General features: G+C 39.5%; 2 protein-coding genes across 4 annotated transcripts in view; one reads left to right on the plus strand and one right to left on the minus strand.

The window, feature by feature from the left end:
* The window catches only part of adgrv1 (adhesion G protein-coupled receptor V1), a 95,465-nt gene extending 94,075 nt beyond the window's left edge, over nucleotides 1-1,390 (plus strand). For both annotated transcript variants that reach the window (XM_011479300.4, XM_078952851.1), the window contains one exon: nucleotides 924-1,390. In XM_011479300.4, coding sequence (XP_011477602.1) covers nucleotides 924-1,042 — 119 coding nt within the window. In that variant the 3' untranslated portion in view covers nucleotides 1,043-1,390. The remainder of the gene's footprint in view (nucleotides 1-923) is intronic.
* Nucleotides 1,391-14,024: 12,634 nt separating this feature from the next.
* On the minus strand, nucleotides 14,025-20,848 carry arrdc3a (arrestin domain containing 3a). Of its 2 annotated transcripts, none has more exons than XM_004072460.5 (8): nucleotides 20,262-20,848; nucleotides 18,617-18,698; nucleotides 18,379-18,526; nucleotides 18,152-18,254; nucleotides 17,773-18,029; nucleotides 17,187-17,337; nucleotides 16,948-17,090; nucleotides 14,025-16,862 (listed from the first exon to the last, which is right to left on the minus strand). In XM_004072460.5, exons 1-8 carry the CDS (start codon nucleotides 20,539-20,541, stop codon nucleotides 16,794-16,796), a joined length of 1,233 nt encoding a protein of 410 aa, XP_004072508.1. In that variant the 5' UTR covers nucleotides 20,542-20,848; the 3' UTR covers nucleotides 14,025-16,793. The 2 variants fall into 2 exon arrangements, with proteins under 2 accessions (XP_004072508.1, XP_078808981.1); XM_078952855.1 differs by having other exon boundaries at nucleotides 18,617-18,766; nucleotides 20,262-20,822.
* Nucleotides 20,849-22,623: the final 1,775 nt, after the last annotated feature.

The following is a 22,623-nucleotide window of genomic DNA, read 5'->3' on the forward strand; positions in this document are numbered from 1 at the left end:
AAAAACAGTTTTGGATTAGAATAGTACAGCACAACACATTTTGAATAAACAAGAACTACTTAAGGTGTTTAAATAAGAATAAACAATAGAAAAGTGCAATATTCTTTATAGTAAGATGTTACTGATTGAACAGACCTTCCTGTACTTGGGACATGTTATAAAAAAGTAGCGTTAATTCATCAAATCCATTATTCAAATCAAATCAATCTTTATTTATATAGCACTTTTCCAACTGCTTTGCATAAAATATGACCAAATTTAAAACAAAATGACACGACAAACAATGCCGACAACCCCCCCCACACACACACACACACACACATATACACACACCATAATAAAAAGATTGATAAAATGATGGAATGTAGAGACCTGGCTTTGTCCTGAAGTGGGGAAACGATATTTTCTATTGTCATGTTCCAGAAGGACATTAAGTACAGACCAGAGCAACAATAACAGCTGTCAGTTCATTCTAAAACTGTTAGTTCCTTAAATCTATTTATCTAAGCTCAAATGTTTCCTTTTTTTAAATAACTTTGCAGGTCTGGAAGACACCACTATAAAAGCATGTGTGTTGTTAATGTAGACAATGAAGACCCAAAGATAGGCCAAATGACTTCCCCCTAGAGATACGAGTCATTTAGTTTGATTGTGTCTATCTCTGATGTTACATCAAAGCCGGTTGGTCCGCTCACATCTTTGTTACCATGACTGCCGTAGATACAGGAAAGTACAGCGTGCTAGCTCATATAGGGACAGTTACATAACACCACAATGAAAGTAAACGGCTGACAAAATTTTTATGGTGGCTGATTTCAGCCGCTTAGAAATTTACCAACCTACACATGGAGGTGGAGAAGATACTGAATTTTAATGAAAGCATCTGAAGCTGACTTTTGGTGGGGTTTATGCTTTACTTTCAGGAACCGGCCTTAATGTCAGCGATAACGAATCCATCCCTGGAAGCCACGATGGAGGAAGTGTTACCAATTCCCAAATAGTAGAGCTGAGACGAATCCCCATCGCCGACACACACCTTTAACCATCTCACCTCACACAGACCCCATGTCTTCTGTTGCTTGTGTCAGAATAATTCCTTACGTGACAGTATTTTTTTATTGTAAAAAAGCCTTTGCACTAAAAAAGTTTTAATGGGTCATTTTCACGTAGATTTTATTTTTTACTGCTGAGGATCTCGTAGGCACACAAATGTTTTACAAGATTACTTGTATGAAGGTCCGTGTTAAAGTCATTTTCTAAATGTTTATTTTGTTGTTTTCTGTAGCAACTTAGATACTCAGATGTGCCCCAAACGTGCTGCCTCTGCTGCTGAGGATGAAGACTGTTTTAACATTCTTAATAAATAATATACCTCATATGTCATTTTAAATGTTGCTGATTTCGCTGCATTTTCACATACATAGGCTGGGTTCACTCCAAGGCTTATGCAAGATGTGTTCATTGGGGGTCAGGGGTCACAGCTGCATGATTGATTGACTGAGAGGAAAATTCCTACTGCACAAGATTTCACAAACTGGTCTGACACCTCATCGACCTCTGCAAGTCCCTGCAGATTTAGAGAGAAAAAAAGCTAAAAATACTTCTTTTTTTTTTGGAAAACTCCAGTTTAGAGGAATTTCTTTGCTGTTTTTGCTTCTTTACAAAAGAAAAAGTAAAAGCCCTGCAAAGTATTTCTCCATGACAAATCTGGTGCTTTAAAAGCACAAGTAAATCTCCCACCCTATCCCACTTAACCCCAACCCTCCACAAACAAATGCACATCGATTGATTCTCCCTCCTACAAGCAACACTTTCACTTTTTACACATGAGGAAGTTACATTTTGTTCAGTCAGTGGAACAGCCAGTGTTTTCCGCCTTTGAAATCTATAAAATTGATCAATCTGTACATTTATCACATATAAGTACAGAACTTAACCAACTTAACTCTACCAAGCTTGCAGCATGCCGCAAGAACTATTGACTGATATAACTTTACAGAATTGTTAATTTAAAAAAAAGGACTAAGCTAATAATATTTTTATTACACCATTTTATAAAGAAGACACATTGCTTGACTTTTGGCAGAAATTGTGTTTCTTAAAAACTGTAACGAATGTGAGAAAACTATTGTAAATACTTCAGGAGATAAAAAAAAGACCTGACCTTAGATTAGACCAGCTGATAAAAGCCTGTACTAAGTGATGAAAAAAAACTGCTAAAGCAGTCCACGGGGCATATTTTATAGGATTTATCAGTTATGTAAGAAACCACATGTAGTCTTGCAGCATGTCCACAACATATCTAAAGTTCTTATCAGCAGCAGAGTATTGTATAATGTCTGATGGGGGCTTTAAGAGGTGAAGAGCAAACTTTAGTTAGTGACTTATTCCTGCAGCTGAATATTCCAACTCAGTGATCTGAATCCAGAAACATTTTCCGTATAATTAGGCGTTGAAATGCTTCTCTTTTGATTTTACAGGTGAAATGTGTCTTGCTGATAGTATCTCATTCTGATTATCATGACACAAAATAACAACAGACTTTGAGCAAAGAGGCTTCATGGAAAAATCTCATTCAAAATGATCAATTCTGAACATATATTTCTTCTCTATAAAGTTGGTTTTGTTACATTTGACTCTTACTCCACAAACTGTTTCTTCAGAGGTTTGCCACACTAAAAACTAAACTACTGCAATTGGGCAGCCTCAGCACCATCTGAATAACAGAGAAGGAATTAAAAGAGTTTCAATTTATGGTGAGCTTCTTAACTGGGCAAGGTAAGACATACAAAATATAAATATTAATGTTCTTAATCTGATAATCAGCACAGTTTAGAAGCAGATCTTCATGAAATTTCCTGATTACTGCAGTAAGCTGCAGTCTATCCCATTTAGGCTGGAGTTCCCGTCACCTCAAGTCTTCTTTTTTCATCTATGTCCAGAAAGGCTGTGACAGATTCAAGACAACAGGTAACCAATTCACTTGTGTAATGTTCATTTTCAGAAAAAGATGTGGGAGATGAGGCTGCGTTACCTGAAAAGAGTAAAACATTTGTTATAAGTTTCAGCAACTTTAAGTAATCTGTGCTTTGCATCTGTGTGGATGTGAACTTTAGACAACAAATCCCCCTACCTTTTGACTTCTTTCGCTTATTCGAAATGTAATACATTTCAGTTTATTTTTGGGGTCTGTAAAGGTTTTTCATTAACACACTATACAGCTTATCAAGAGATGCAATTATCCAATTCAAAAGGGAAAGTTTAGCAGTAAAAGTGATGCTCAAATAGGTCAGAAACCAGAAAGAGTGTGAAAAAATTTAACTTTGCGCAGATGCTTCCTAACCCGAGCAGTTTTAATGTGAAAAGGGAAGTCAGCATCCATGTTAGGAAATGCACAATACAAAGGTTACTGCGCTGCTAAAAGTCTGTATTTAATGACTTCAAATATGCCCCTTTACGAGCCTGTTGACCATCCAGGTGCAATTTAATCAATCCATGGACTCGCTGTGACGTCTGTGAACAACACAGTAATTTGCTGAAGGATGATTTAAAAGCACAGAAGCTGATTAGAGACTTTCAAGTCACTGAGGTTATTCCAAGTCAGTAGAGATGAGACTGAATGCAGTGAATGTAATGCATTCAATACAGATGATCTGTGCATGAAACTGTTTAAATCATTTCAATCATCACTCAGCCGAAAATCTGCTGAGCAAAAAGACGTCTCCATCTGTTACAGCCTCAGATAGCAAGTGGGGTCAAGATTAGAACTGCTGATTTGCATTTATTACACATTTATGGTGTTGCTGGAGTTCATCACTTTCTGGAAAACAGACCACAGAAATGGACAGTACACAGAGCCAGCAGAAGCATCATTTGTACGTTGGATCAAGCAAATTGAGAACAGAGTGGCTCAAAAACACAAGAGAGCCAGGATGTAAACAAGTTGAAATGAGACGGCTGAAGACAGGCTGTTTTTCTGCATGTGTTTGCATGTGTCTGAGCAATCTACACATGTCCACATGCAAAAGCTGGCAAATGTACCAATGTGTAGTCGTACTGCATGTGTGTGTCAGCCCAGGCCTCTGTGCACATTATGTTTGTTCTTCATTACCATGGCAAATGACGACCTTTTCTATAATGAGATCATAGAGAGCGTCTCTCTCTGTGCTGTCCAAAGAGAATTAGAGTACCTTGTCATCTGCCATTAATTACGCAGCACTCATCACCATGACACTGTTGGTTCTGACATTCGAGCTGTTCCTGGTGGATGTCTTGTACCTCCAGCAGAGCCAAATGAGGCACATCGCTCCAAAGCAGTGAGCATGTGTTTATTCCTGGGTGATTAGAAGGAGACTTTGGTCTTCTGCAATCAAATCTGGATGGACATCATGAGCTGCACTTCACTTTACACCAGCCATCGGTGTCAGAGGTGTGTGTTTGCTCATGTACAGCACTTAGGATTACATTCACGGATGAATTCCTTCCATGGGGTTGAACACACCATTGGGACTTTTACACAAAGTTCTCACAATATTTGGTTGTGATGTTTTTTTTTCCAGTTGTAGTTAAAAAAGTGTGGTGTCTGTGCAAAAGAAAGGAAAAGAAAAGAAAGGAAATATCAAATACAAAATCTGGACTTAAATTGAGGAAAAATATTTTTTCCCTCAAAAAGCCAGGGAAATGTTTTGTGATTTAATATGGTCATGTTAACTTAATGTGCATGCTGAAAAATTCGAAGAGATTTTTTTTATATTACTATTTGATATTTCAGCCATAAGCTGTAAACAGATTTGAAACGAATGTACAGAGAATCCAAAATTAAAATGTCAACAGAATGCTTGATCTGTCAAAGGAAGAAGCTAAACTTCAGGAACTGAAGCAATATCTAGCATGTATGTTAAGGGTGCTAGTAATAGACTTGCAAACAGCTGTGGTGATTGCAGATTTAAACCAGGTGTGATCAATCAACACAAAACAAAGCTAAAGTGATACAACCTCAAAGCCTTACTACAATGAACATCATGATTTTGGTTGTTTTTAACATGTTTATGTGGCATTTTTCTCATGATGGAGGACATCTATAAATATAATTAAGATTAAAAATGCATTTCTGAGTGTTTCTCTAACCCTTGTGCTATCTTAGATGATCCCACCCTTACTTTGACGTGTTATTCCTACCATGACAAAGGTGGAAAAAGTTGGAAAGATTTCATGTAATCCATGGATAACAGTGAGGTTCACATATCATTGACAAAAAAAAGGTTCAGCGCACTGTCTAGTGGGTCTAGATGACCCAACTCTCAATGTTAAAGTGCCTAGGATAGCACAAGGATTAATCAATCGATTGTAAATCAGAAGCAGACAAAAACTACCATTGGACAAACCTTGTAGGAATGACGTAGGTGCTATAGTCATCAGGCCACAAGCTCCCTGCTCTGCTCCATACCAATTCATTTACTTGTAGACAAATAGATCCATGTACGTCTTTGTTTTCCACATCCAAGCTCGCATCTGGCTCAGTCAGAACTGTACAACTGGATAGCTCTAGTTGTACACCCGATGTTTGTTGCACTCTAATGTTAGGTTGGGTTTGTAAGGGGCTGCAGAGTGCAACCAAATGGATGATGGGGAATAGGCTGGGCTTACTCCACACCAAACGTCCCAACCACAACTCAGAAGGGAATTTTTAATGAACTACTGCCGCTCTACAAAAAAGTTGTCCTTGCAGAAATGAATCCCGATTTCCCGATTTTGGCTAAAAACTGCATGATCACATATAAAAGACCACTGGGAACGCTTTTACAATACATCAAAAGACGATTGGAATGGGACTTTAAAAGGAACCAACTCAAAATGCCAAAAGAAAAGATTAAAAAATGCCCTGATGCTGCAAAAATGTTCAGCATTGTCATCACACTACCACTGCAGTGTTTGACTGTTGGTATGAGCTGGTGTAGTGATGAGCTCTGTGTCGTTTTGGAAGTCATGGTCAAATATTACCGTTTGGTTAAATCTTGGGAGGGGGGGGGTCCTTTTCCTCCAGACAATTCATTTTAAACAAGCCAGACCTATAGCTATAGACTGATTACCCTTAAACACTTTCTTACAGAGGAATGGGATACTTACTGGGGTTTTGTTCCAGATAATGATTTCCGCTTACGGATAATGCCAGTGAGTGCAAAATCATAGACTCTGTAGGCTCTGAAATGGCTTTTCTTGGGTGAGTTAGTTCACATCTGTCTACAATAGACAGTTATATAATATTGTGATGATTTACACTCTTAAAGATCAGCTTAAGTGCATTTGAGTTGCAGCATCACCTTAACCTGTTTTTTTTGTCCTAGTACAGACCCTTAATGCTGACAAAAGGTGTTTTTCCCTTTTATCTGACAAAGATGCATGCGGAAAACTGCTTTTATTATGATCATCACAGTAACTTGAAATGTCATGTAGTAGAGATTATAAACAGAACACCTGATCCCAACCACTTCCATCTTTGTTTAAGCTCCTGGCATTATTTAAGGATGAAATTTGTTTACACTTGTTGCAAATAATCAGGATTAATTTCCTCTTTTTCCAAAGGATGTTTGTCCCAACATGGAAACTCTCTCTTTGCTAATCTTATGTTATGTAAAGAAACAATTTAAACAAGTGAAATAGACAATAGACCATTTATTATCTGCAGGTAAGTGACATTAGAGTACAGGACATGAATAACAACAACAAAAATGTTGGACAGCATAAAAGTGATGAGGTGGAGAGAGGAACCACTTGTGACCTTGATGGGGACACATTTGACCTTAACAAATGCAAGGAGGTGACACATCTAAGAGGGAAAGTTATCATATCACACTGTTTCCTCTGTTTGTGCTCAGCCGGTTTCAGCTGGTTTGATCCAGCAGCAATATGTCATGAGGCTGAATGACCAGCCCAGTCAGGCCATGAACAAAGTCAGCGATTGTTGTCTAATGAAATGTCAGAGGTAATGCAGTCTGGGTGGCACACAAGGCCTGGCAGAGAGGAAGCTGTCTGACCAAACCACATACCACCATAGAAACAAGAACAATGAGCCTGATCACAGCTGAAATCAGATTTGAAACATATATTTACTCTAATGGTCTCTGTTCTTTTCAAACCAATTTCTCTGTCACTTCAGCCTGGATACCATGAAAATCTTTACCAGGAAGCATTTAGTCAAAGTTAGTATCTTTTAATATGCTGCGTGCCTCGCAGGTCACAATGCTTATAGTTGCCCACCTGTTGTTTCATATTTGCAGGCATAGAGAACAAGAACCCAATGTGTGAATCAGAGGCACTGCATTACAGTGTGTGGGGTGTTTGTATGTTTAAAAAATGATTCATACTTTTATGGGGTGAATGAGTTTATTGAGTCAGCCAGTAAATACATAAGGAAATGAGCTCAAATCAAATTAAGCTTTGCCACGTGAAAATTTCTGCTCTTTCTGGGATGTAATGTTTCTGTAACTTTTTTGTAAAGGTCATTTTGTTTTGTTTGTTTTTCTCCTGCTTTAGACCTCTGGTGAAGTATGTGTGGGCGAAGCCTTAAAAACCAAATGTTTCCCACTTGTATGAAGCTGGTCCTTTGGCATCAGGATGTGTTGAGGCAGCTTAAAAATAACTAGACGAGGGTCTAACCTTCATAGATGATGCATATTACCTGATGTCTTTTTTTGGTTTGATTTGTAAAAGGAAAACAGTACAGAGGGTGAGCAGAGAGATTAGATAGTTTTTGTGTCGCTTTTTTTTCTGTCTGGTCAACACTCAGCCCTGCAGCTCTTCTGATTTGAAGCAAAAGCATCAGCTGCCAAAAACTGGCTCAGATAAAATAATAGAGACCTTTCAGGCCCTGTTTCTTTCTTTTTTTTATTAGTGTAACTGGGCAGCAGTTCTCAGTGATAAGAATGAGTCATAGAACTGGTCCAAACCAGAGCCTGTTCACGTTGTCTTCATTTGAGTTTTAAGTATCAAATGAAGACATGTCAGGCTGGATGTAGTTTTAAAACACTTTAACCCTTGTGCTATCTTAGATGACCCCACCCTTACTTTGACATGTTCTCCCTACCATGACAAAGGAGGATAAAGGTGGAAAGATTTTATGTAATCCATGGACACGAGTGAAGATCACAAATCATTGAAGAATAAAGGTTCAGCGCACTGTCTAGTGGGTCTAGATGACCCAACTCCCAATGTTACAGTGCTTAGGATAGCACAAGGATTACAGATTGGAGGAAATAAAGGGGGAGCAAGTACATCTATTTATTGTAGTTATTGATCAAAAATTGAAGAGGAAGTCTGGACTTCATCTGATCTATTCAAGCTTATGACTTAACTAAAAGAAGACAGTTCAGAAATCTGAAAAAGCTAATAGAAGAAAAAGTCAAAATTGATGGAAGGAAAACACCTAAACAACAGAACATCATTACTACAGTGACAAAGCAGATTTAATGCTAATTTGATTCTTGGTTAGTCCCTGAATTTTCCAGAAGGGAGTTAAGCCTCTGTCTCCTCTGCACAGCCGCGCTCACCAAAACTCCGACCTTACAGAAGCGCCGGCCTCCCTCCAAATCCTCTTATACCTTCTCAAATAGAATCTATAAGAGAGATTACCAGAAATTTCAAGGTTGCATTCTAAGAGAGTATATTTCCAGAAGAACTCTTGAATGAAAGTTTTCGCTCAACATAATTTCTCTGTTATGTAACTCTGACATTTTCAGTTGATGCAGAATCCAATTCAAGCCCGTTAACATTTCTGCAGCTCTCATTTAGCTAAGATTTATATCTTTTATGGCTCTCATCAAATTGTCATTGGCGCACAGCTGGAGGAGTTGTAAAACGAGTATTTGGAACATGCTGATGGACCTGCATGTTTGGAGGTCTCTATGTGTGCTTGTTCCATGTTTAGCAACTCGCTCAGCTTTATCCAATCTCCTGGATCCGACGTTACAGACACCAGCTGGAGGGCAGACACTGTCGTTCATAGCCGGAGGGGGGAAAAAATACAGACTGGAGGGGGGAGCAGATGCCAGTCATGTTTAGTCCGGTTCAGGCAGGGCAGATGGAAACCTCTGGAATATGAGAGCTGGTGTCGCTCAAAAAACCTCCAAAGAAGAAACTTTTGGTCTGGTGTTTTTTTTTTAATACATTTTGCCTCACAACAAGTTTCAGCTTTTAAACCAGTGTCACAGAGTGGAACAAAGCTCACTACCCTGTAAAAAAAACTTCTACAAAATGTCTCTGTACCTAGACAGAGAAGAAACTCAACAAATTTACCTGCAGCTTTTAGAATACTAAAGAGTATGCATATCTAAATTATATTCAAAAGTCTGAAAATTTCTTAACAATGAACATTAAACAGGGTGTTCAAAACAACATATAGTAAGATTTAAAAAAGAAAACCCTACATTGAGCATGACCGGACTTTTGTCAATGCAAACAAATTTTAACCTCTTTGATCTAAAAGAGGCTTTTTTGCCTCATGGCCCATTCCTGTGAGTCAAAATGGCACCATGTTGTTTTTGGAAGTTAACTGGCAACCACTCAGAGGATTAAAATGAGACGTATAGTTGGGAACAGGCAAACTGCTGACAGCAAGTCATCAAGGACGACCTAAAACCCCCATAAGTTGCATCCAAAGAGCTGCTAGAGGAATGACAATAAAAATAATAATAAAATATACCTGGAAAAAAGGAGCATCCACAAGGAAGAACAGCATAAGAGGAGAAAAGAGACAGGGAAGGAGGTGCTCAGACGGCAGACGGGGAAAGGAGGAGTGTTTCGAAGTTGAGTAAAAGATGTTGAGGAGGTGACAGATTGGATGTTTGGAGCCAGACGGGTAAAATAACAGAAAGAAGCGACTGCAACACTTGGCCAACCTGCCCGGCGGACCACATGCCCTCTCTAGGCCCCTGCTGCACCTGTTGTTGATCAGGAGCGAGACACCCCGAAGGGGAGGGAGAGGGTTCTCCTTTGCTCTCTGTGACTCAGGAGAATGTGAGCAGGCACAGAAAGGGAGGGTTAAAGCTGAGCAGGGAGTTTGCAAAAGGACCTGTGGGGGAGGGAGGGGGGGGTATGAGTCAGCCATGGCTAAAAAAGGAGGCTGAGGAACTTCCACTGGGGACCAGAGGGGTAAAATAAGATGAGCAACACTCCTCTGCTTGGCCTCCCTTCTCCTTGAAACAGGATACACGACGAGTGAGGACTTTTGGGAAAGAGCTGCAAGATTAGTTACATAGTTTCACCTTCAAAATTATTCCTGTCTGGAAAAAAACACCAGAGAAAACGGTGCTTAATTTTAGGATTACCTTTGGAAAATATGCATTGCACTCCAGCTTCTATCCTCTGATGTTATTTGCTTATTTGATGTGGATTAAGGAAAACCAATCAAATTAGGACTTCTCACTTTTTAAAATAGCTTTGATGACAACTCAAAAGCATAGCAACTCCTACACAGGTGGTTTTGGAGGAAGTACTACTCAAGGCCAACACCTCTGCTTTGCCGCAGCAAGAAGGAAGAACTTCTAAATCCTTAGCTGCTTTATCTAAAAAAAATCCCTTTTTTTTATTTGTTGTTTTTTGTGTGCAGCATCTGCCTCCTTTTAGGCCTGAGCTGATTTAATGATCGTATTTACACCTAAAACGGCCTCTATGAAGTTTGACTGTTTTAAGTTATTACATTTTATTTTTTGCACAACTTACAACTTCAGTATGTCAACTTGTTCAACTTTGAAAAAAACTACAGACAACAGAGTTGTTGATGTCTGCAAGAGGCAGCAAGGTCTTGAACTTCTGCTGTAGTGTTAGAGTTGGAAACTTACCAGTGTGCGTGAGTTTGAAGAAGGTTGAAGGTGGAATGCTCACCATGCTGGGCCTTTGGTATGGCAGGGATGGGAGTCTTGCATGAGAACATAGTTCACTGTCACTGAGTGTCATGTTCCCTTACACACTAAACATGGAGAGGCACAAGAAGTCACTCAGCTCCAAAGAGGAAGAGCCCATGCAGCTCTACTCAGAACTTTTATGAGGATTTTCAGTGACCTTAGTTGTCAATAGCTACACTTTCTGCTTGTGCAAGAGACTTTGGTCGGCAGGAACAACCCTTTCCCAAAAAACATAATAAATGTTTTGGCTCTGCGCCGATAATGTGACATATCAGCAAGACAAGGCCAGACTCTGGAGTCTTGAGGCTGAGATTAAAGGAAGAAATTGACATCTGTGTTTTATGGTGCGACAAACTGAACACCAAGACGGTTTGCAAAAAAAGAAACGTCATTCTCTCTGTAAAAAACATAAAAACAGAAAGAAGACTCATTCCTTTCAATTCCCTCCTGATCCTTTCTGTGGCTCCATCTGTTCCTTTAACTCTGTCACATAACAAAAGCCGACATGCGTGTTTGAAACTGCTGCTTGTGTTTACAAGTGACCTGACACAATGATGAAGGTGATGGCTAGTGACTATTATTCACTGTACTTTCTGGAAGGATTCACGGACATACTTCCAAACAAAGGTCTGTGAAAGACCAATCTTCATTTCGATAATGAAAGAATTCAAGTAAAGTTTTATTTGTGATACAGAAAGATGTGCATAAAATAAGTATGCACATCTAAATCAAGGTTTTTGGGCTCTGGGCCATTGAGGTCTTGCCTGCATGGGAAAAACTTGGACCATTGATAGACCCCAGAGCCCAGACGCTAATGGGGGTTTAGGGCCAGACCATGCCAAAGTGGAAAACGGGTTGTAGGAGGGCCAGTGGAAAGAGAACCATCTATAACTTTAAAGGCAAAAATATGATTGTGACTGGCTAAGAAAAAAAAGATAAGCAAACAGCCATAGATTCAAAGTGAAGGCCTAACTTATGATGGCATGTAGAGTAAAATAACAATCCACTGCACCTGAAAGTGAGGTAGATCTCCCTTTTTGAAACTCTGTAATTACTGCAGACTTTTGAAGAGTCTGTGATTTTAATAAAGCCCTTTTAACTGTGCTATCTGTGTCAGACTTTAACAAATATGAGTGTACATTATTCAGTTCTTTCCTAACAACTCTGACGAAATAGAGTAAGAAGGGATCTTTTTTCTGTGTGAATCACAGATGAACTTTTTAAATTCAAAATTTTCCATTTTACAACCATATAAGAAGAAATGTGGGGTCTTATTTGTCTTAGATCCCAAGGTGACTTTGATTAATTTCAGTCTATTAGTGACAGCTTCATGTTTAAAGAGAGTATCTGTGCCCTGCAGCTTTAATGCAGCTGCAGTTCTTCCGTTTGTGATACCTTTATTCTGGCAGCCTCCTGTCTCTGGGTTTGCTCCAAGATTACAGTATGAGCTGTTCCCCTCTTTCCTGGAATCTGTGTCCGCATCATGCTTCAGTGCAGAAACCTCAAAGCTCCCTATGATGATGTAGCATTGAATAACATGCGTTCGAGGGGGCTTAAGCCTAGCCCCTCCGTCCATTCTGAATGTGCCTGGTCACACCAAGCTACTAAGAACCTCTGGATCTCAGGGGCTTCTGGGTAGTGGGATTAGTTGGTGAGAGGAAACAGCTGAGGCCCATGTGGTGTCAGCATTTGCTAATCACACTATCACTGCACACACAAGCGTGCACACTGCTGCTTTCGAAGCTCCTCCCCTTCTTTTTGAAATGCCCCGGCCCACAAAGGTGAAAAGGGGCCAGGGGATTGAGGGTAGGGGCAACAAAGAAAAACTGAAGTGCTTGGTCAAAGCTGGGGGATCTGCTGAGTCATCACTAAAGCTTTGCGAAACAGATTCATTTCTGCAAAAATTTGCATTAAAGCTGGAGACCTGTCTCCAAGTCGTATGTCAGGTTTGGTTCAGTGACCTTTCTCTCCAAAACTTTACATTTTTCAAAGGTTTTTGTGTTTCTGAGGACATTAAGCTTTCAAAAAACATCAAGGTTGTGTTATGCAACAGGCAAATGACTCTCCTGGGTTTTGTCATAGATCGCCTTATGTCGTATGTTGCTCTCTCTGCAAATCATAGATCAGTAGGACACATGCAACATCCGGTGAGACCGAACAACCATCCTACATGCATGATGGTTATTGCCAAAATAATCAATAATATAAGACTGGCTTGACGCAAATATGTCGAGCCAGTGCTTTACAAATGAAAGTGATTGTTTGTGGATGAAGTCAACAAAAGGCATTTCAGAGTTAGTGACCCGCATCTTCCACAGGTTAACCATTGGTTTAAAGAGTGATAAAAATGGGTTTAAAGTCACTGACGGATGGCTTACTTAATGATAGTATAGTATACAACAACCACCTAAATAGGTTTCAAAAAACTTGAATGATCCTTAGACAGCTTTTGTAAACTGAGATATAGCAAAGGTTAAAAAAAAAAGTATCATCTTAAAACTTAACAGATTTGACATTTCTGGTTTATTTGACCAGTTAACCGTGAACTATCGTTTTTCCTTTTCTTAAACTTTATGGTTTCATTTCATGACTTAGACGCAGAATTGGAGGAATGGATTTTTTCCTTTTCCTTTCCAGAAAGGTTTGACAATTTCTTTCAATTTAAACCAATGTGAACAAGAGAAGAAAGAAACACCCAGGTCAAGCAGCATTGTTAAGCTCTCGTATGATGGTGCATTTTATTTTAAAATACATCTGAAACAATTTTGACTTGACTGACTAAATACTCTGATTTTTTTAGAAGTGAGATTGATTCGGTTTGAGTCTCACTTTCAGGCAGGAAGGCCAGGTGCTGTTCTGCAAACGACCTCTAGGGGCAGAGTTGCATCACTTTTGAGAAATGCTTAACTGGATACTGGGAGGCCAAAAAAACATCTCACTGTTTTCAGCAAGATGAAGCACTGAATTATTAACTATTTTGCGTTAATTACTGTAAACTGTAAAACTCACTCTCAGCACAGCAGACAAATGACGTTTATTTACCTTTAATTGCACTAAAAACAAGAACGTGCATGAGGGGCAGACTTATTATGTACTTTGTAACAAAAAGAAAATTCACTTAGTCCGTTTTTATTTTAGAACAAAATGTTTATTTAAATCAACAAGGAAGAACTAGACATGGGTTAAATCATTCAAAACATAGCATATTCATAGAATATCTATACATTTTTATGATTAACAGACATAACATTAAAAAAAATAAAGCAGAATATGGGGAGGGGGGGGGGGGTCAATGAGCAATATTGCACTTTGTTTCTAAAATGTTTCAGATCCCATCATCAGCTGAACATTTTAGCTCCTGCCTTTGTTATCATTAGGTCAGGATTTTAGCTTAGTTATGACAATGGACTACTCTGAGCAAATAGACTACTGAAATGACTTAACTGGAAAAAAAAAAAAAAAGCTTATTCTTCACCACACCGCTTGATTCAACTTCCCTAACAAACAAATCTAGAAAACTGCAAACAACTTTGACACAAGTTAACCAGCAAGGAATTGTTTAGTCTGCTAGGCCACACAACCATTTTTTTTTCTAAGTAGGAGGCGCCGATCAACAGCGGCCTGCCTGGCTTTGAAGCGGGTGAGGAAAGTCTGGGAGACTAACCCAAAGGGTTGCATGAAAACGACCAGTAAGAATGCCCAAAATTGAAAAAGAAAAACAAAATAAATGTTATTAGCTGACCCTCACAGACAACAGAAATCAAGAACGAACATTACTTTCCAAGATGTTTTAGTTTTTTTTTTAAAAAATTGCTTTTAGAGGACTTTTCTCTTCCCTTTTTGTCCTTTTTTAAAAATCACATGGAAAGGTCAAAAAACGTACAGCCCAGACCAAACGTGAACCAAAACATACAAGAGCATAGACACTGGAAAATGAAGCATCATATTCAGGTCATTACTGCATCAAGGCCACAAATATAAGATCACTTTGTCAAATCTGTTTTTTAATCGATTACTATCGGATTCCATTTCGTTGCCAGCAGGATCTTGATAAGCGCGTGCACACACAAACTTTTATTTATTCTACATTTTAAATGTAAACTTGAGTTACTAACATTTAAAAAGACTGAATAATGCATTAAAGTCCCACACAACACTGCTTTACTGGGAAAACCCTGTTAGTTGGTACCTCCAGACCTTCACCTAAATGCTGGGTTTTTTTCTTTTTTGTTTATTTTCTTATCAAAAGAAGTGCTTCTTGACTTGACAAATCTCTGTTCAGGTGGTCTTTTTTGTTGAGCGAGTTAGAAAACCAATGTATTACTCATTTCAACCTATTCTACGACTTATTTCTGACCGACCTGAACAGAGGTTTGGGATGCTTCCAGCTTTTTCTATCAGGCTGGGTTTACTCCTTTAATGCAATAGCGGTGACTTTCATCATAACGCTCCTTTTTTTTTTTTTTTTTTTTAAATACCCAGCATTGTGGTGTCACTGGTCTGGTAACATCTGTCTGTTGGCTGGATGCAGAAGCAGCAGGACAAAAAGGGAATGTGATTCATCTCAGAAAGCTGCCTTGCTCGTCTGCAGGTCTGTTCTTTCATTTGGTAGTTCAACAGAACAAGAAAAAAAACATTTTACAGTGCAACTTGAAATAAACAAAACAAAAAAACAACTCCTTTTCTCCTTCCAATTGCTTGGCAAGTGAGACAACAACCTGAGACAAGTGTATTTTGGGCAGTAATGCAAACCTTTTGCTCTGAGATAAGGAAAGGAGAGGTTGCAGGCTTTTTTTCAACTATTTTCCTTCTATTGTACAGTTACTGCAGCTTCTCTAATCCCAACGCAGAGCAAATCTCATCTGAACACAGGCTGTAGCTATTCTCCAACTGGAGTCAAACGGAAACTATCAAACACAACAGGAGTTAGGCTACACAGATCCATGCTTTAGGAGGCAACACACCGAAAGAGCTTCAATATAATTAGTGTCCTGCGTCAGAAAGTAAGCCCACGGTTAGTTATTGGTTTCTACGTTACAAAGCGAACGAAAAAGGATAAACACTAGGAAACAAAAACAAAAAAAAAAGCTCAGTGCATTCTTCTTGAACTGTCTAGTCCTTTGTTTTCAAGAGTCATTTGGGGTTCTCAAGCATTGCTTGAAGTTCCGCCGATGACAGTCTCAAAGGTTAAAGCCCACAGTCTAGTATTAGGTTGCTGCTTTACAAAGCCAGACCAAACTATAAGTTTAACTACGAGTGATTTCAAGAAAAACCTTGTCAAACAGAGCCACGCAACTCAAGTAAATATAATGTGCAAAACAAAATCCCAAATGAAGAAGAACAACCACGTTTTCTTTTCTCTCTCTGTGACTTTTTTTTATCTGACAGCGTGGTGCCAGACTGTTGTGGTTCAAACATTGTTGTTTCTTCTCTTTTCTTCATCCTGTTTTAAAGGTAGTTCTGCTTAAGTCTGGACACGATCAGTCCTAGCCTTTGTGTCCTTGTGTGCCACAGGTTCAGAAGATCTTGGTGGATTGAGCTGTGGTCATTCTTCTTCGTGAACCTGGCCGAGAGTGTGGGATTTAGCATACAGGCCGAGAGTGTAGACCTGTACGCATCCCATGGCCTCGGCTGGCTGACACAGAAAGGAGGCCGTGACCCCAAACTGGAGACTCCAGTTCCTCTCATTACGGGAAGCAGGAGCACGTCTGTTCAATCCAACACACCTGCGAGCAAGTCTTTGTTGGTTGAGTCATGTGTTTCTCTCTTGGTGTCGACAGCACTATGTGAACGTTTTTCCCGAGAAAAACATTTGAAGCAGAGCCTTGTAGGCAGGTTTTTTTTTTTGATTCACCCTCCCCCAGCATGGGTTGAGGGGAGTTTTAGGAATCCTCCTCAGCGGGATGGACAGGCATCAAGCCTGCGCTCTTCTGTACGACTGTCGTGATCTGGGTTAGGATCGATCTAAAATGAGGGGGGAAAAAATGGGTTATTTATAAAAAAAACAAATCAATATGACACTAAGAACTTTTTTATTCCTGGTGCTTACTTCAGAGTAGAGAGGAGGAGGCTGGAAGCGAAACTCGTGAATATAGGCAAAAAGGGGCCCGTTGAGCTCCTCTCGAACCACTTGGACGTCTAGACAGCTCTGCCGTTGCTCTTCTGTCACAATTTCCAAATAGCTTGGAGGGGCTGCAAGCATACACAGTAAATGATCAGCATTCTTTAAAATGATTCCTATCGTTCACTCAACGATAAGAAATCCTCCTAAAATCGATGCCAAAATACCTTCAGGTCTCTCTGGCAAACCCAGCCAGCTCATGCTGCACTGGCTGCTAACACTGGATGTGCGGGAGCCAAACGGGTGGAGAGGAATGGTTCCGATGACAAGGGGCAGGTTCAGAGAAAGATTTATCGCCCCGGGTATGTCCACGTACACCTGAGGAAAAACATACAATACAGCAAACAGTCAATGGAAATTCAAAATAAGGATCTGCATCTAACTCTATAAGGATGGATGTCCGCTAAAATAAGGATACGCAGGGTTAGGCAATAGTTCTCCAGGAAGTGGGTCAATGTTTTGGGGTCAGCTGTTTATGCAAGGCACTGCACTTGACAGGTATCTGTCTGTAGGGCACATAGGCTATAAGCACCCTCATATCAGGTGTTGACACCAGTGTTCTGGGCTGATGCACTCAACGGCATGTGGGGATAACCCTGATGCAATCCAGCATTTGCCAATGCATCCATTCGCTGGGAGAGAGCTTTGCTCACAAGAATATAAGGATTCTGTATTTATATACTTTCCCCTTTCTGTGTCCAGAAATACGTTAACGGTACAACATGGTAAACAAATGTAAGGGTCCATTCTCACCATGAGAGAGTATTCCACTCGAATAATGCTGCAGTCCAAGATGGAGGGCGAGACAGGTGGGATCTTCAGCATCTTTCCACTCCAGGTCTCCGTTTTGCCGGACGACAGAGACTCGCCTCGCAGGTTGGCCACCAGCTGCTTGACCTCCTTCATCTTCCCTTTGGCATAGAAGGTCTGTGTCTGGTAGATGGCTGCCTTTGGGACCACCATGCGGGATGAGCAGTTCTCTATCTCAGCAAAGATCTGGATAGACTCTCCTAGGCAATCGAAAGGTAAGAGGGGAGTTAATTGATGTTCGAGTTAAGCAATTTCTAGAAAGCTATAGATGAACAGAACTAGAGAATTGATCAGAAATGACTGGTCATGGATGACTTCTTACCTGGCGTGTAACCCTTCCTTTCGATTTTGGCACTTAGGGAAATAGGACCTGAGGTGCAGAACCAACAGCAAAGAGTCTTGTCTTTTGTGCCCGCCTGTGGCGACTGAAACACAATTTTTTTTGTTAACATATTAAATATTTAAAAATAGAAAATAACTTAAAACTCAGCAGTAAACTAGAAAATGCAGTTAAAGCACCAATGTGTATAAAAAATAAAATAAAATTACCAGCAAAACTGGAGTGTTGATGTCAATGTGCTCAAAGACTGTAAATTCTTTCTTCGTCTTCATGGGCAGGAGCCATGGCCTGTGAAGTTCTGCCTTTACCCAGTATCGAACACTGCCATGCTTCCCTTCAAAAGAGGTAGCCAGAGGTCTGCAGACAGAGACAAAAATAACAAAAAATGTTTAAAAAAAAGGCCACTAAAAGAAAAACCAATGAAATTCCAGAGTCAAAAACACATACGTCTGTGGAAGCTCGAAGCTGAACGCGAACTCGTGTCTTCCTGAATGAATAGTGGTGAGTCCTTCCTCAGAGTTATCATCGTCTGAAAAACAAGGACAGTTTTCCAAACACATGTATACCATACCTGGATAAAATGCTGTACGAAGGCATCTGAAAAAATCATACCAAAAAACACAGGGTGGGGGAGACAAAAAGAGAATAAACGGATTTTACTGTCAAAATCTGTCTGTGAGGAACTGATGTATTGAGAGACAAATCAGCAGAGCAAATATGTGGTAGAAAATAAAGAAGTTGGTTGTTTGGAGGTGCCAAGGCCAAAGAAGAAAGGGTTGTGCTTGCATAGCAACAAAGACCCACAGCAGTGATGTCATGAGGGGAGATTTATCTACAGGATAATAAACCCTAAATACAACAAATGTCAAATTAAAGTTTATTAAATGCCTCAAACTCCTTGGAACGTATTTTTTTACGTACTAATGCAGGAGCTTTATGTTTGTTCCCGAAATGAAGCAATATTTTTTTATTTTATTCCTTATTTTCCTGATGAAAAATGAAGGAAAATCTGCATTTTCAGCAATCCGGGTGTACTGCTGCTGCCAGCTCAGTACCCCCCCCAAGCAGTAGCAGTAGTGTGGTAAACAAGTAGGGAGCTGTCAGTCAAACGGCAGACTCTAGCAGGAGGAGACCGGACTAAACCGGTGTGAGCAGCCCCCGCAGCTGCGCAGCGCTCATTACGCATTCACTGTGCGACGCTGCAGACACTACTACAGCGAGGAAGGCCGACCAAAACGCCTTTATAATCCCTTATCTTTTTTATTTGGAAGAAAAACACATTACGGCAATTATTGTTTTTTTTTCTGGCTGCTGCTCAAAGATTGATTCAACTGCGTTGCATTTTAAGCTGAAAGCGTTTTTCTCCCAATAATAAACTTCATTTTTTTCCACTTCTCTTTACACATAATAGATTAGTTTTTCAAATACGAGCTGCAACTCCAACAGTGTTGAAATTCGGGCTTTAAACACTCATTTATTGAGTCCTCTAACGACATTTCCCAATGACCAAAAAAGTTGCAGAAGCTGCCTTCACGCTGTAAGACAATTATGTCACTAGCCACACAAGAACCTCTCCACCAATCACAGCCGAGCAGGCTGAGCTAGGCTCCGCCCCTTCCTGGTCCAGTTTTCTGAACAGGATTGAACCGCTTTGAACAATAGGTGGAAACTTAAGACAAGCTTCAAAGAAACGACCTTTTTAAAGTCACTATGCCATGTAAAATGTTCCACAATCCTCAACACCCAACAAAACACGTTTTTGCACAACTTGGTCAAGTTTTAAAACGATTTTCTGGGGGGATTTTTGCACTACAAATATATGATGAACGACTGGGATGCTTAAGCAGCTGTCATTCATTCAAGCACCTTGCCCTCAAACAATGATGGAGCTATATGTAGGCAGTGTCGAAAAACAAAAAGTACTGTCTTTCTAATGACAGGCAATAATGTGGAAGTTGTCTAACTTTTAATCATGTTAAGGGTTTTGTTATCATCCCCTGGGACTGTATCTCTCGGTGATTTACAAAACGCATCATCATCATCATCGTATCTTTCTGCTTTTCGAAAATAAACCATGAGACTTCAATCTTACCTCTCTCATGCCCAATTAAAATTTCCTTGTGATTCAGGTATTCCAATTCTTCTGTGTAGTTCTGCGTGTAGGCAGTGTTGGATCCGGCGTTCCTCGATTCCGTCCAACGAACTTTTGCAAATCCTTTTGCGTGGATTTTGAGAGATTTGACTCGGATTTCTCCCGTGACTTCGATGATCACCCTCCCTGAGACACAGTCCCCGCTGGAGAAGACGGGGACGTTGCTGTCATTAAGACAGTCATAGCTTATTGTGAAGCTCTTTACCTTTCCTAGCACCATGGCGGAAACAAGAGACCTCTTAGTTAAGATAGTAAAAAAAAATCTAAGAAAAAAGTAATCTCATGAATAAAGACACTGATCTATAGCTATAGCCTGCAAAAAAGCAGCAGGCACGATCAGTGACTTGTTTCTGAGCAGTTCATTGAGCTGTGTGAAGGCTGGGTAACAGCAATGGATGCTGTAGTCATCTGCTCTCTCGCTGGGTTCCAGCCTCAGACGAGTAAACCCCCGCAGCTCAGCTCTCTTTAAACGAAAGCTGGAGTGGAAAAACAACCTTCTGCGCATGCGCCTGTCTTCACTGCCCCCTCCTTCCGCCTTCTGGAAAAAGGCTCGTGCGCCTCACAGATTACAAGTATGCTGAAACAGCTGAGAGGCCGCACAAAGACATTTTGCTGCATTTTTGTTCGCCGGTTGAATCTTGACAGAAAACTAAAATAAATCCCTACACTTGTTCATCTTATAAACACGTTTAATCCATTCACCATCTCTGCCAGACAGACACAAGTGAAAGCCAGCGTCCGTTTTTAATGCAGATTTAAGCAGCTCTGTTGCATGCACCTGCTCCAAAGTTCTAACATATTTAGAAGATTGTCATGTTTAAGCACAATTTAAACGCACAGTGCAACTGTGTGCTTGCAGTAAAAATGCATCATTTTTTGGCGTATATTGTGCGCCCTACTGAAAGAGATTGCATGCAAATTGATGTGCAGAATAAAGGAAAATAGACTGGTTTGTGTCTTCAAAAAATAATCTGTGCTCAAATGCTTTCTGTATCCTACTGGTCGAGCGCACTGTTTGCATAAAAACAAGTCCACAGCATTGACTCTTTTTGGTGCACAGGCTCAAAACGCCACCTTGTGGACATTCTTATATGTGCTTTGTGGTGCAGAATCACCTGTTGATCACGTTGTTTTCAAAAGCAAGTGACATTTCAGATAGATAGATGTGTATTTATTGTAAAAAATGCTTTGAAATTTCTGAGGAAGTTAATTTAAATATTTTCATCTTTCTTCCATCAAAATTCATCTGTAAATTCTGTGTATGCAAGGTTGCAACAAAACTTTACTGTGACAGAAAAATCTTCTTACAGTAATCTCGTCAACGGTCCATCAAAATCCAAGCATTGCTGCTACTAATTTACACAACCCTGTAACCATTTGAACAAAGGTTTTCTCAGACTTCATCATAAACAGGATAATCAAGAATTTATACTTTAATATTTTGCAAAGTATTTATTTAGGTTAACGGCAAAAACAAATACACACACACAGATAGATAGATAGATAGATAGATAGATAGATAGATAGATAGATAGATAGATAGATAGATAGATAGATAGATAGATAGATAGATAGATAGATAGATAGATAGATAGATAGATAGATAGATAGATAGATAGATAGATAGATAGATAGATAGATAGATAGATAGATAGATAGATAGATAGATCTTTAGATGTCATTGCTACGTGTGTAATGAAATTAAAAGTCCTGCCTAGTCAGTGCAACATTCATCACCTTAGAAAAAAAACTTTCTACTTAAAATAATAAATGATACATAAAACTACATAAAAAGGTGCTTCAATGTGTATTAAAATAGTCAAAAAACCAGAGAAATAATAACAAAGAAATTTTTTTTTGAAGTGGGACACAAAAAATTTGGTTAAAACACCAAAGTGCAGTCATTGGCATACATTTGGTTTGTTAAAATATTTTGTTTTTTATCATTTTTTTTTACTTAAGGATAAATTCAGAAATGTTTTTATGTTAATATTAAAGTGCTTAAATCAGATATAAATTTGCATCGTTACATGTACTTTTTTCCAGGATGAATACATATATTTAAGTATTGAGATATGCACAGTATGTTTTTATAGTTGAAAGTATTTTAACATTATTTTACTTGATATAGGAAAATGTTGTAGTCTGTGTGCATAGTTCATCGGATTCTTTGCAACTGCAGTTAATGACGAAGACCTGCTGTAACCTGTATATTTTAACTCACGGTCACATGATGCCCTCTAGGGGATTTTCTTTGTCATAACATTTTCAGCACGGTCTAAAGATATTGATTTTATTTGTT

The sequence above is a fragment of the Oryzias latipes genome, chromosome 9 (genome assembly GCF_053564925.1).
Source record: "Oryzias latipes strain Hd-rR chromosome 9, Olatipes_Hd-rR_3.1".
Taxonomy (NCBI): domain Eukaryota; kingdom Metazoa; phylum Chordata; class Actinopteri; order Beloniformes; family Adrianichthyidae; genus Oryzias; species Oryzias latipes.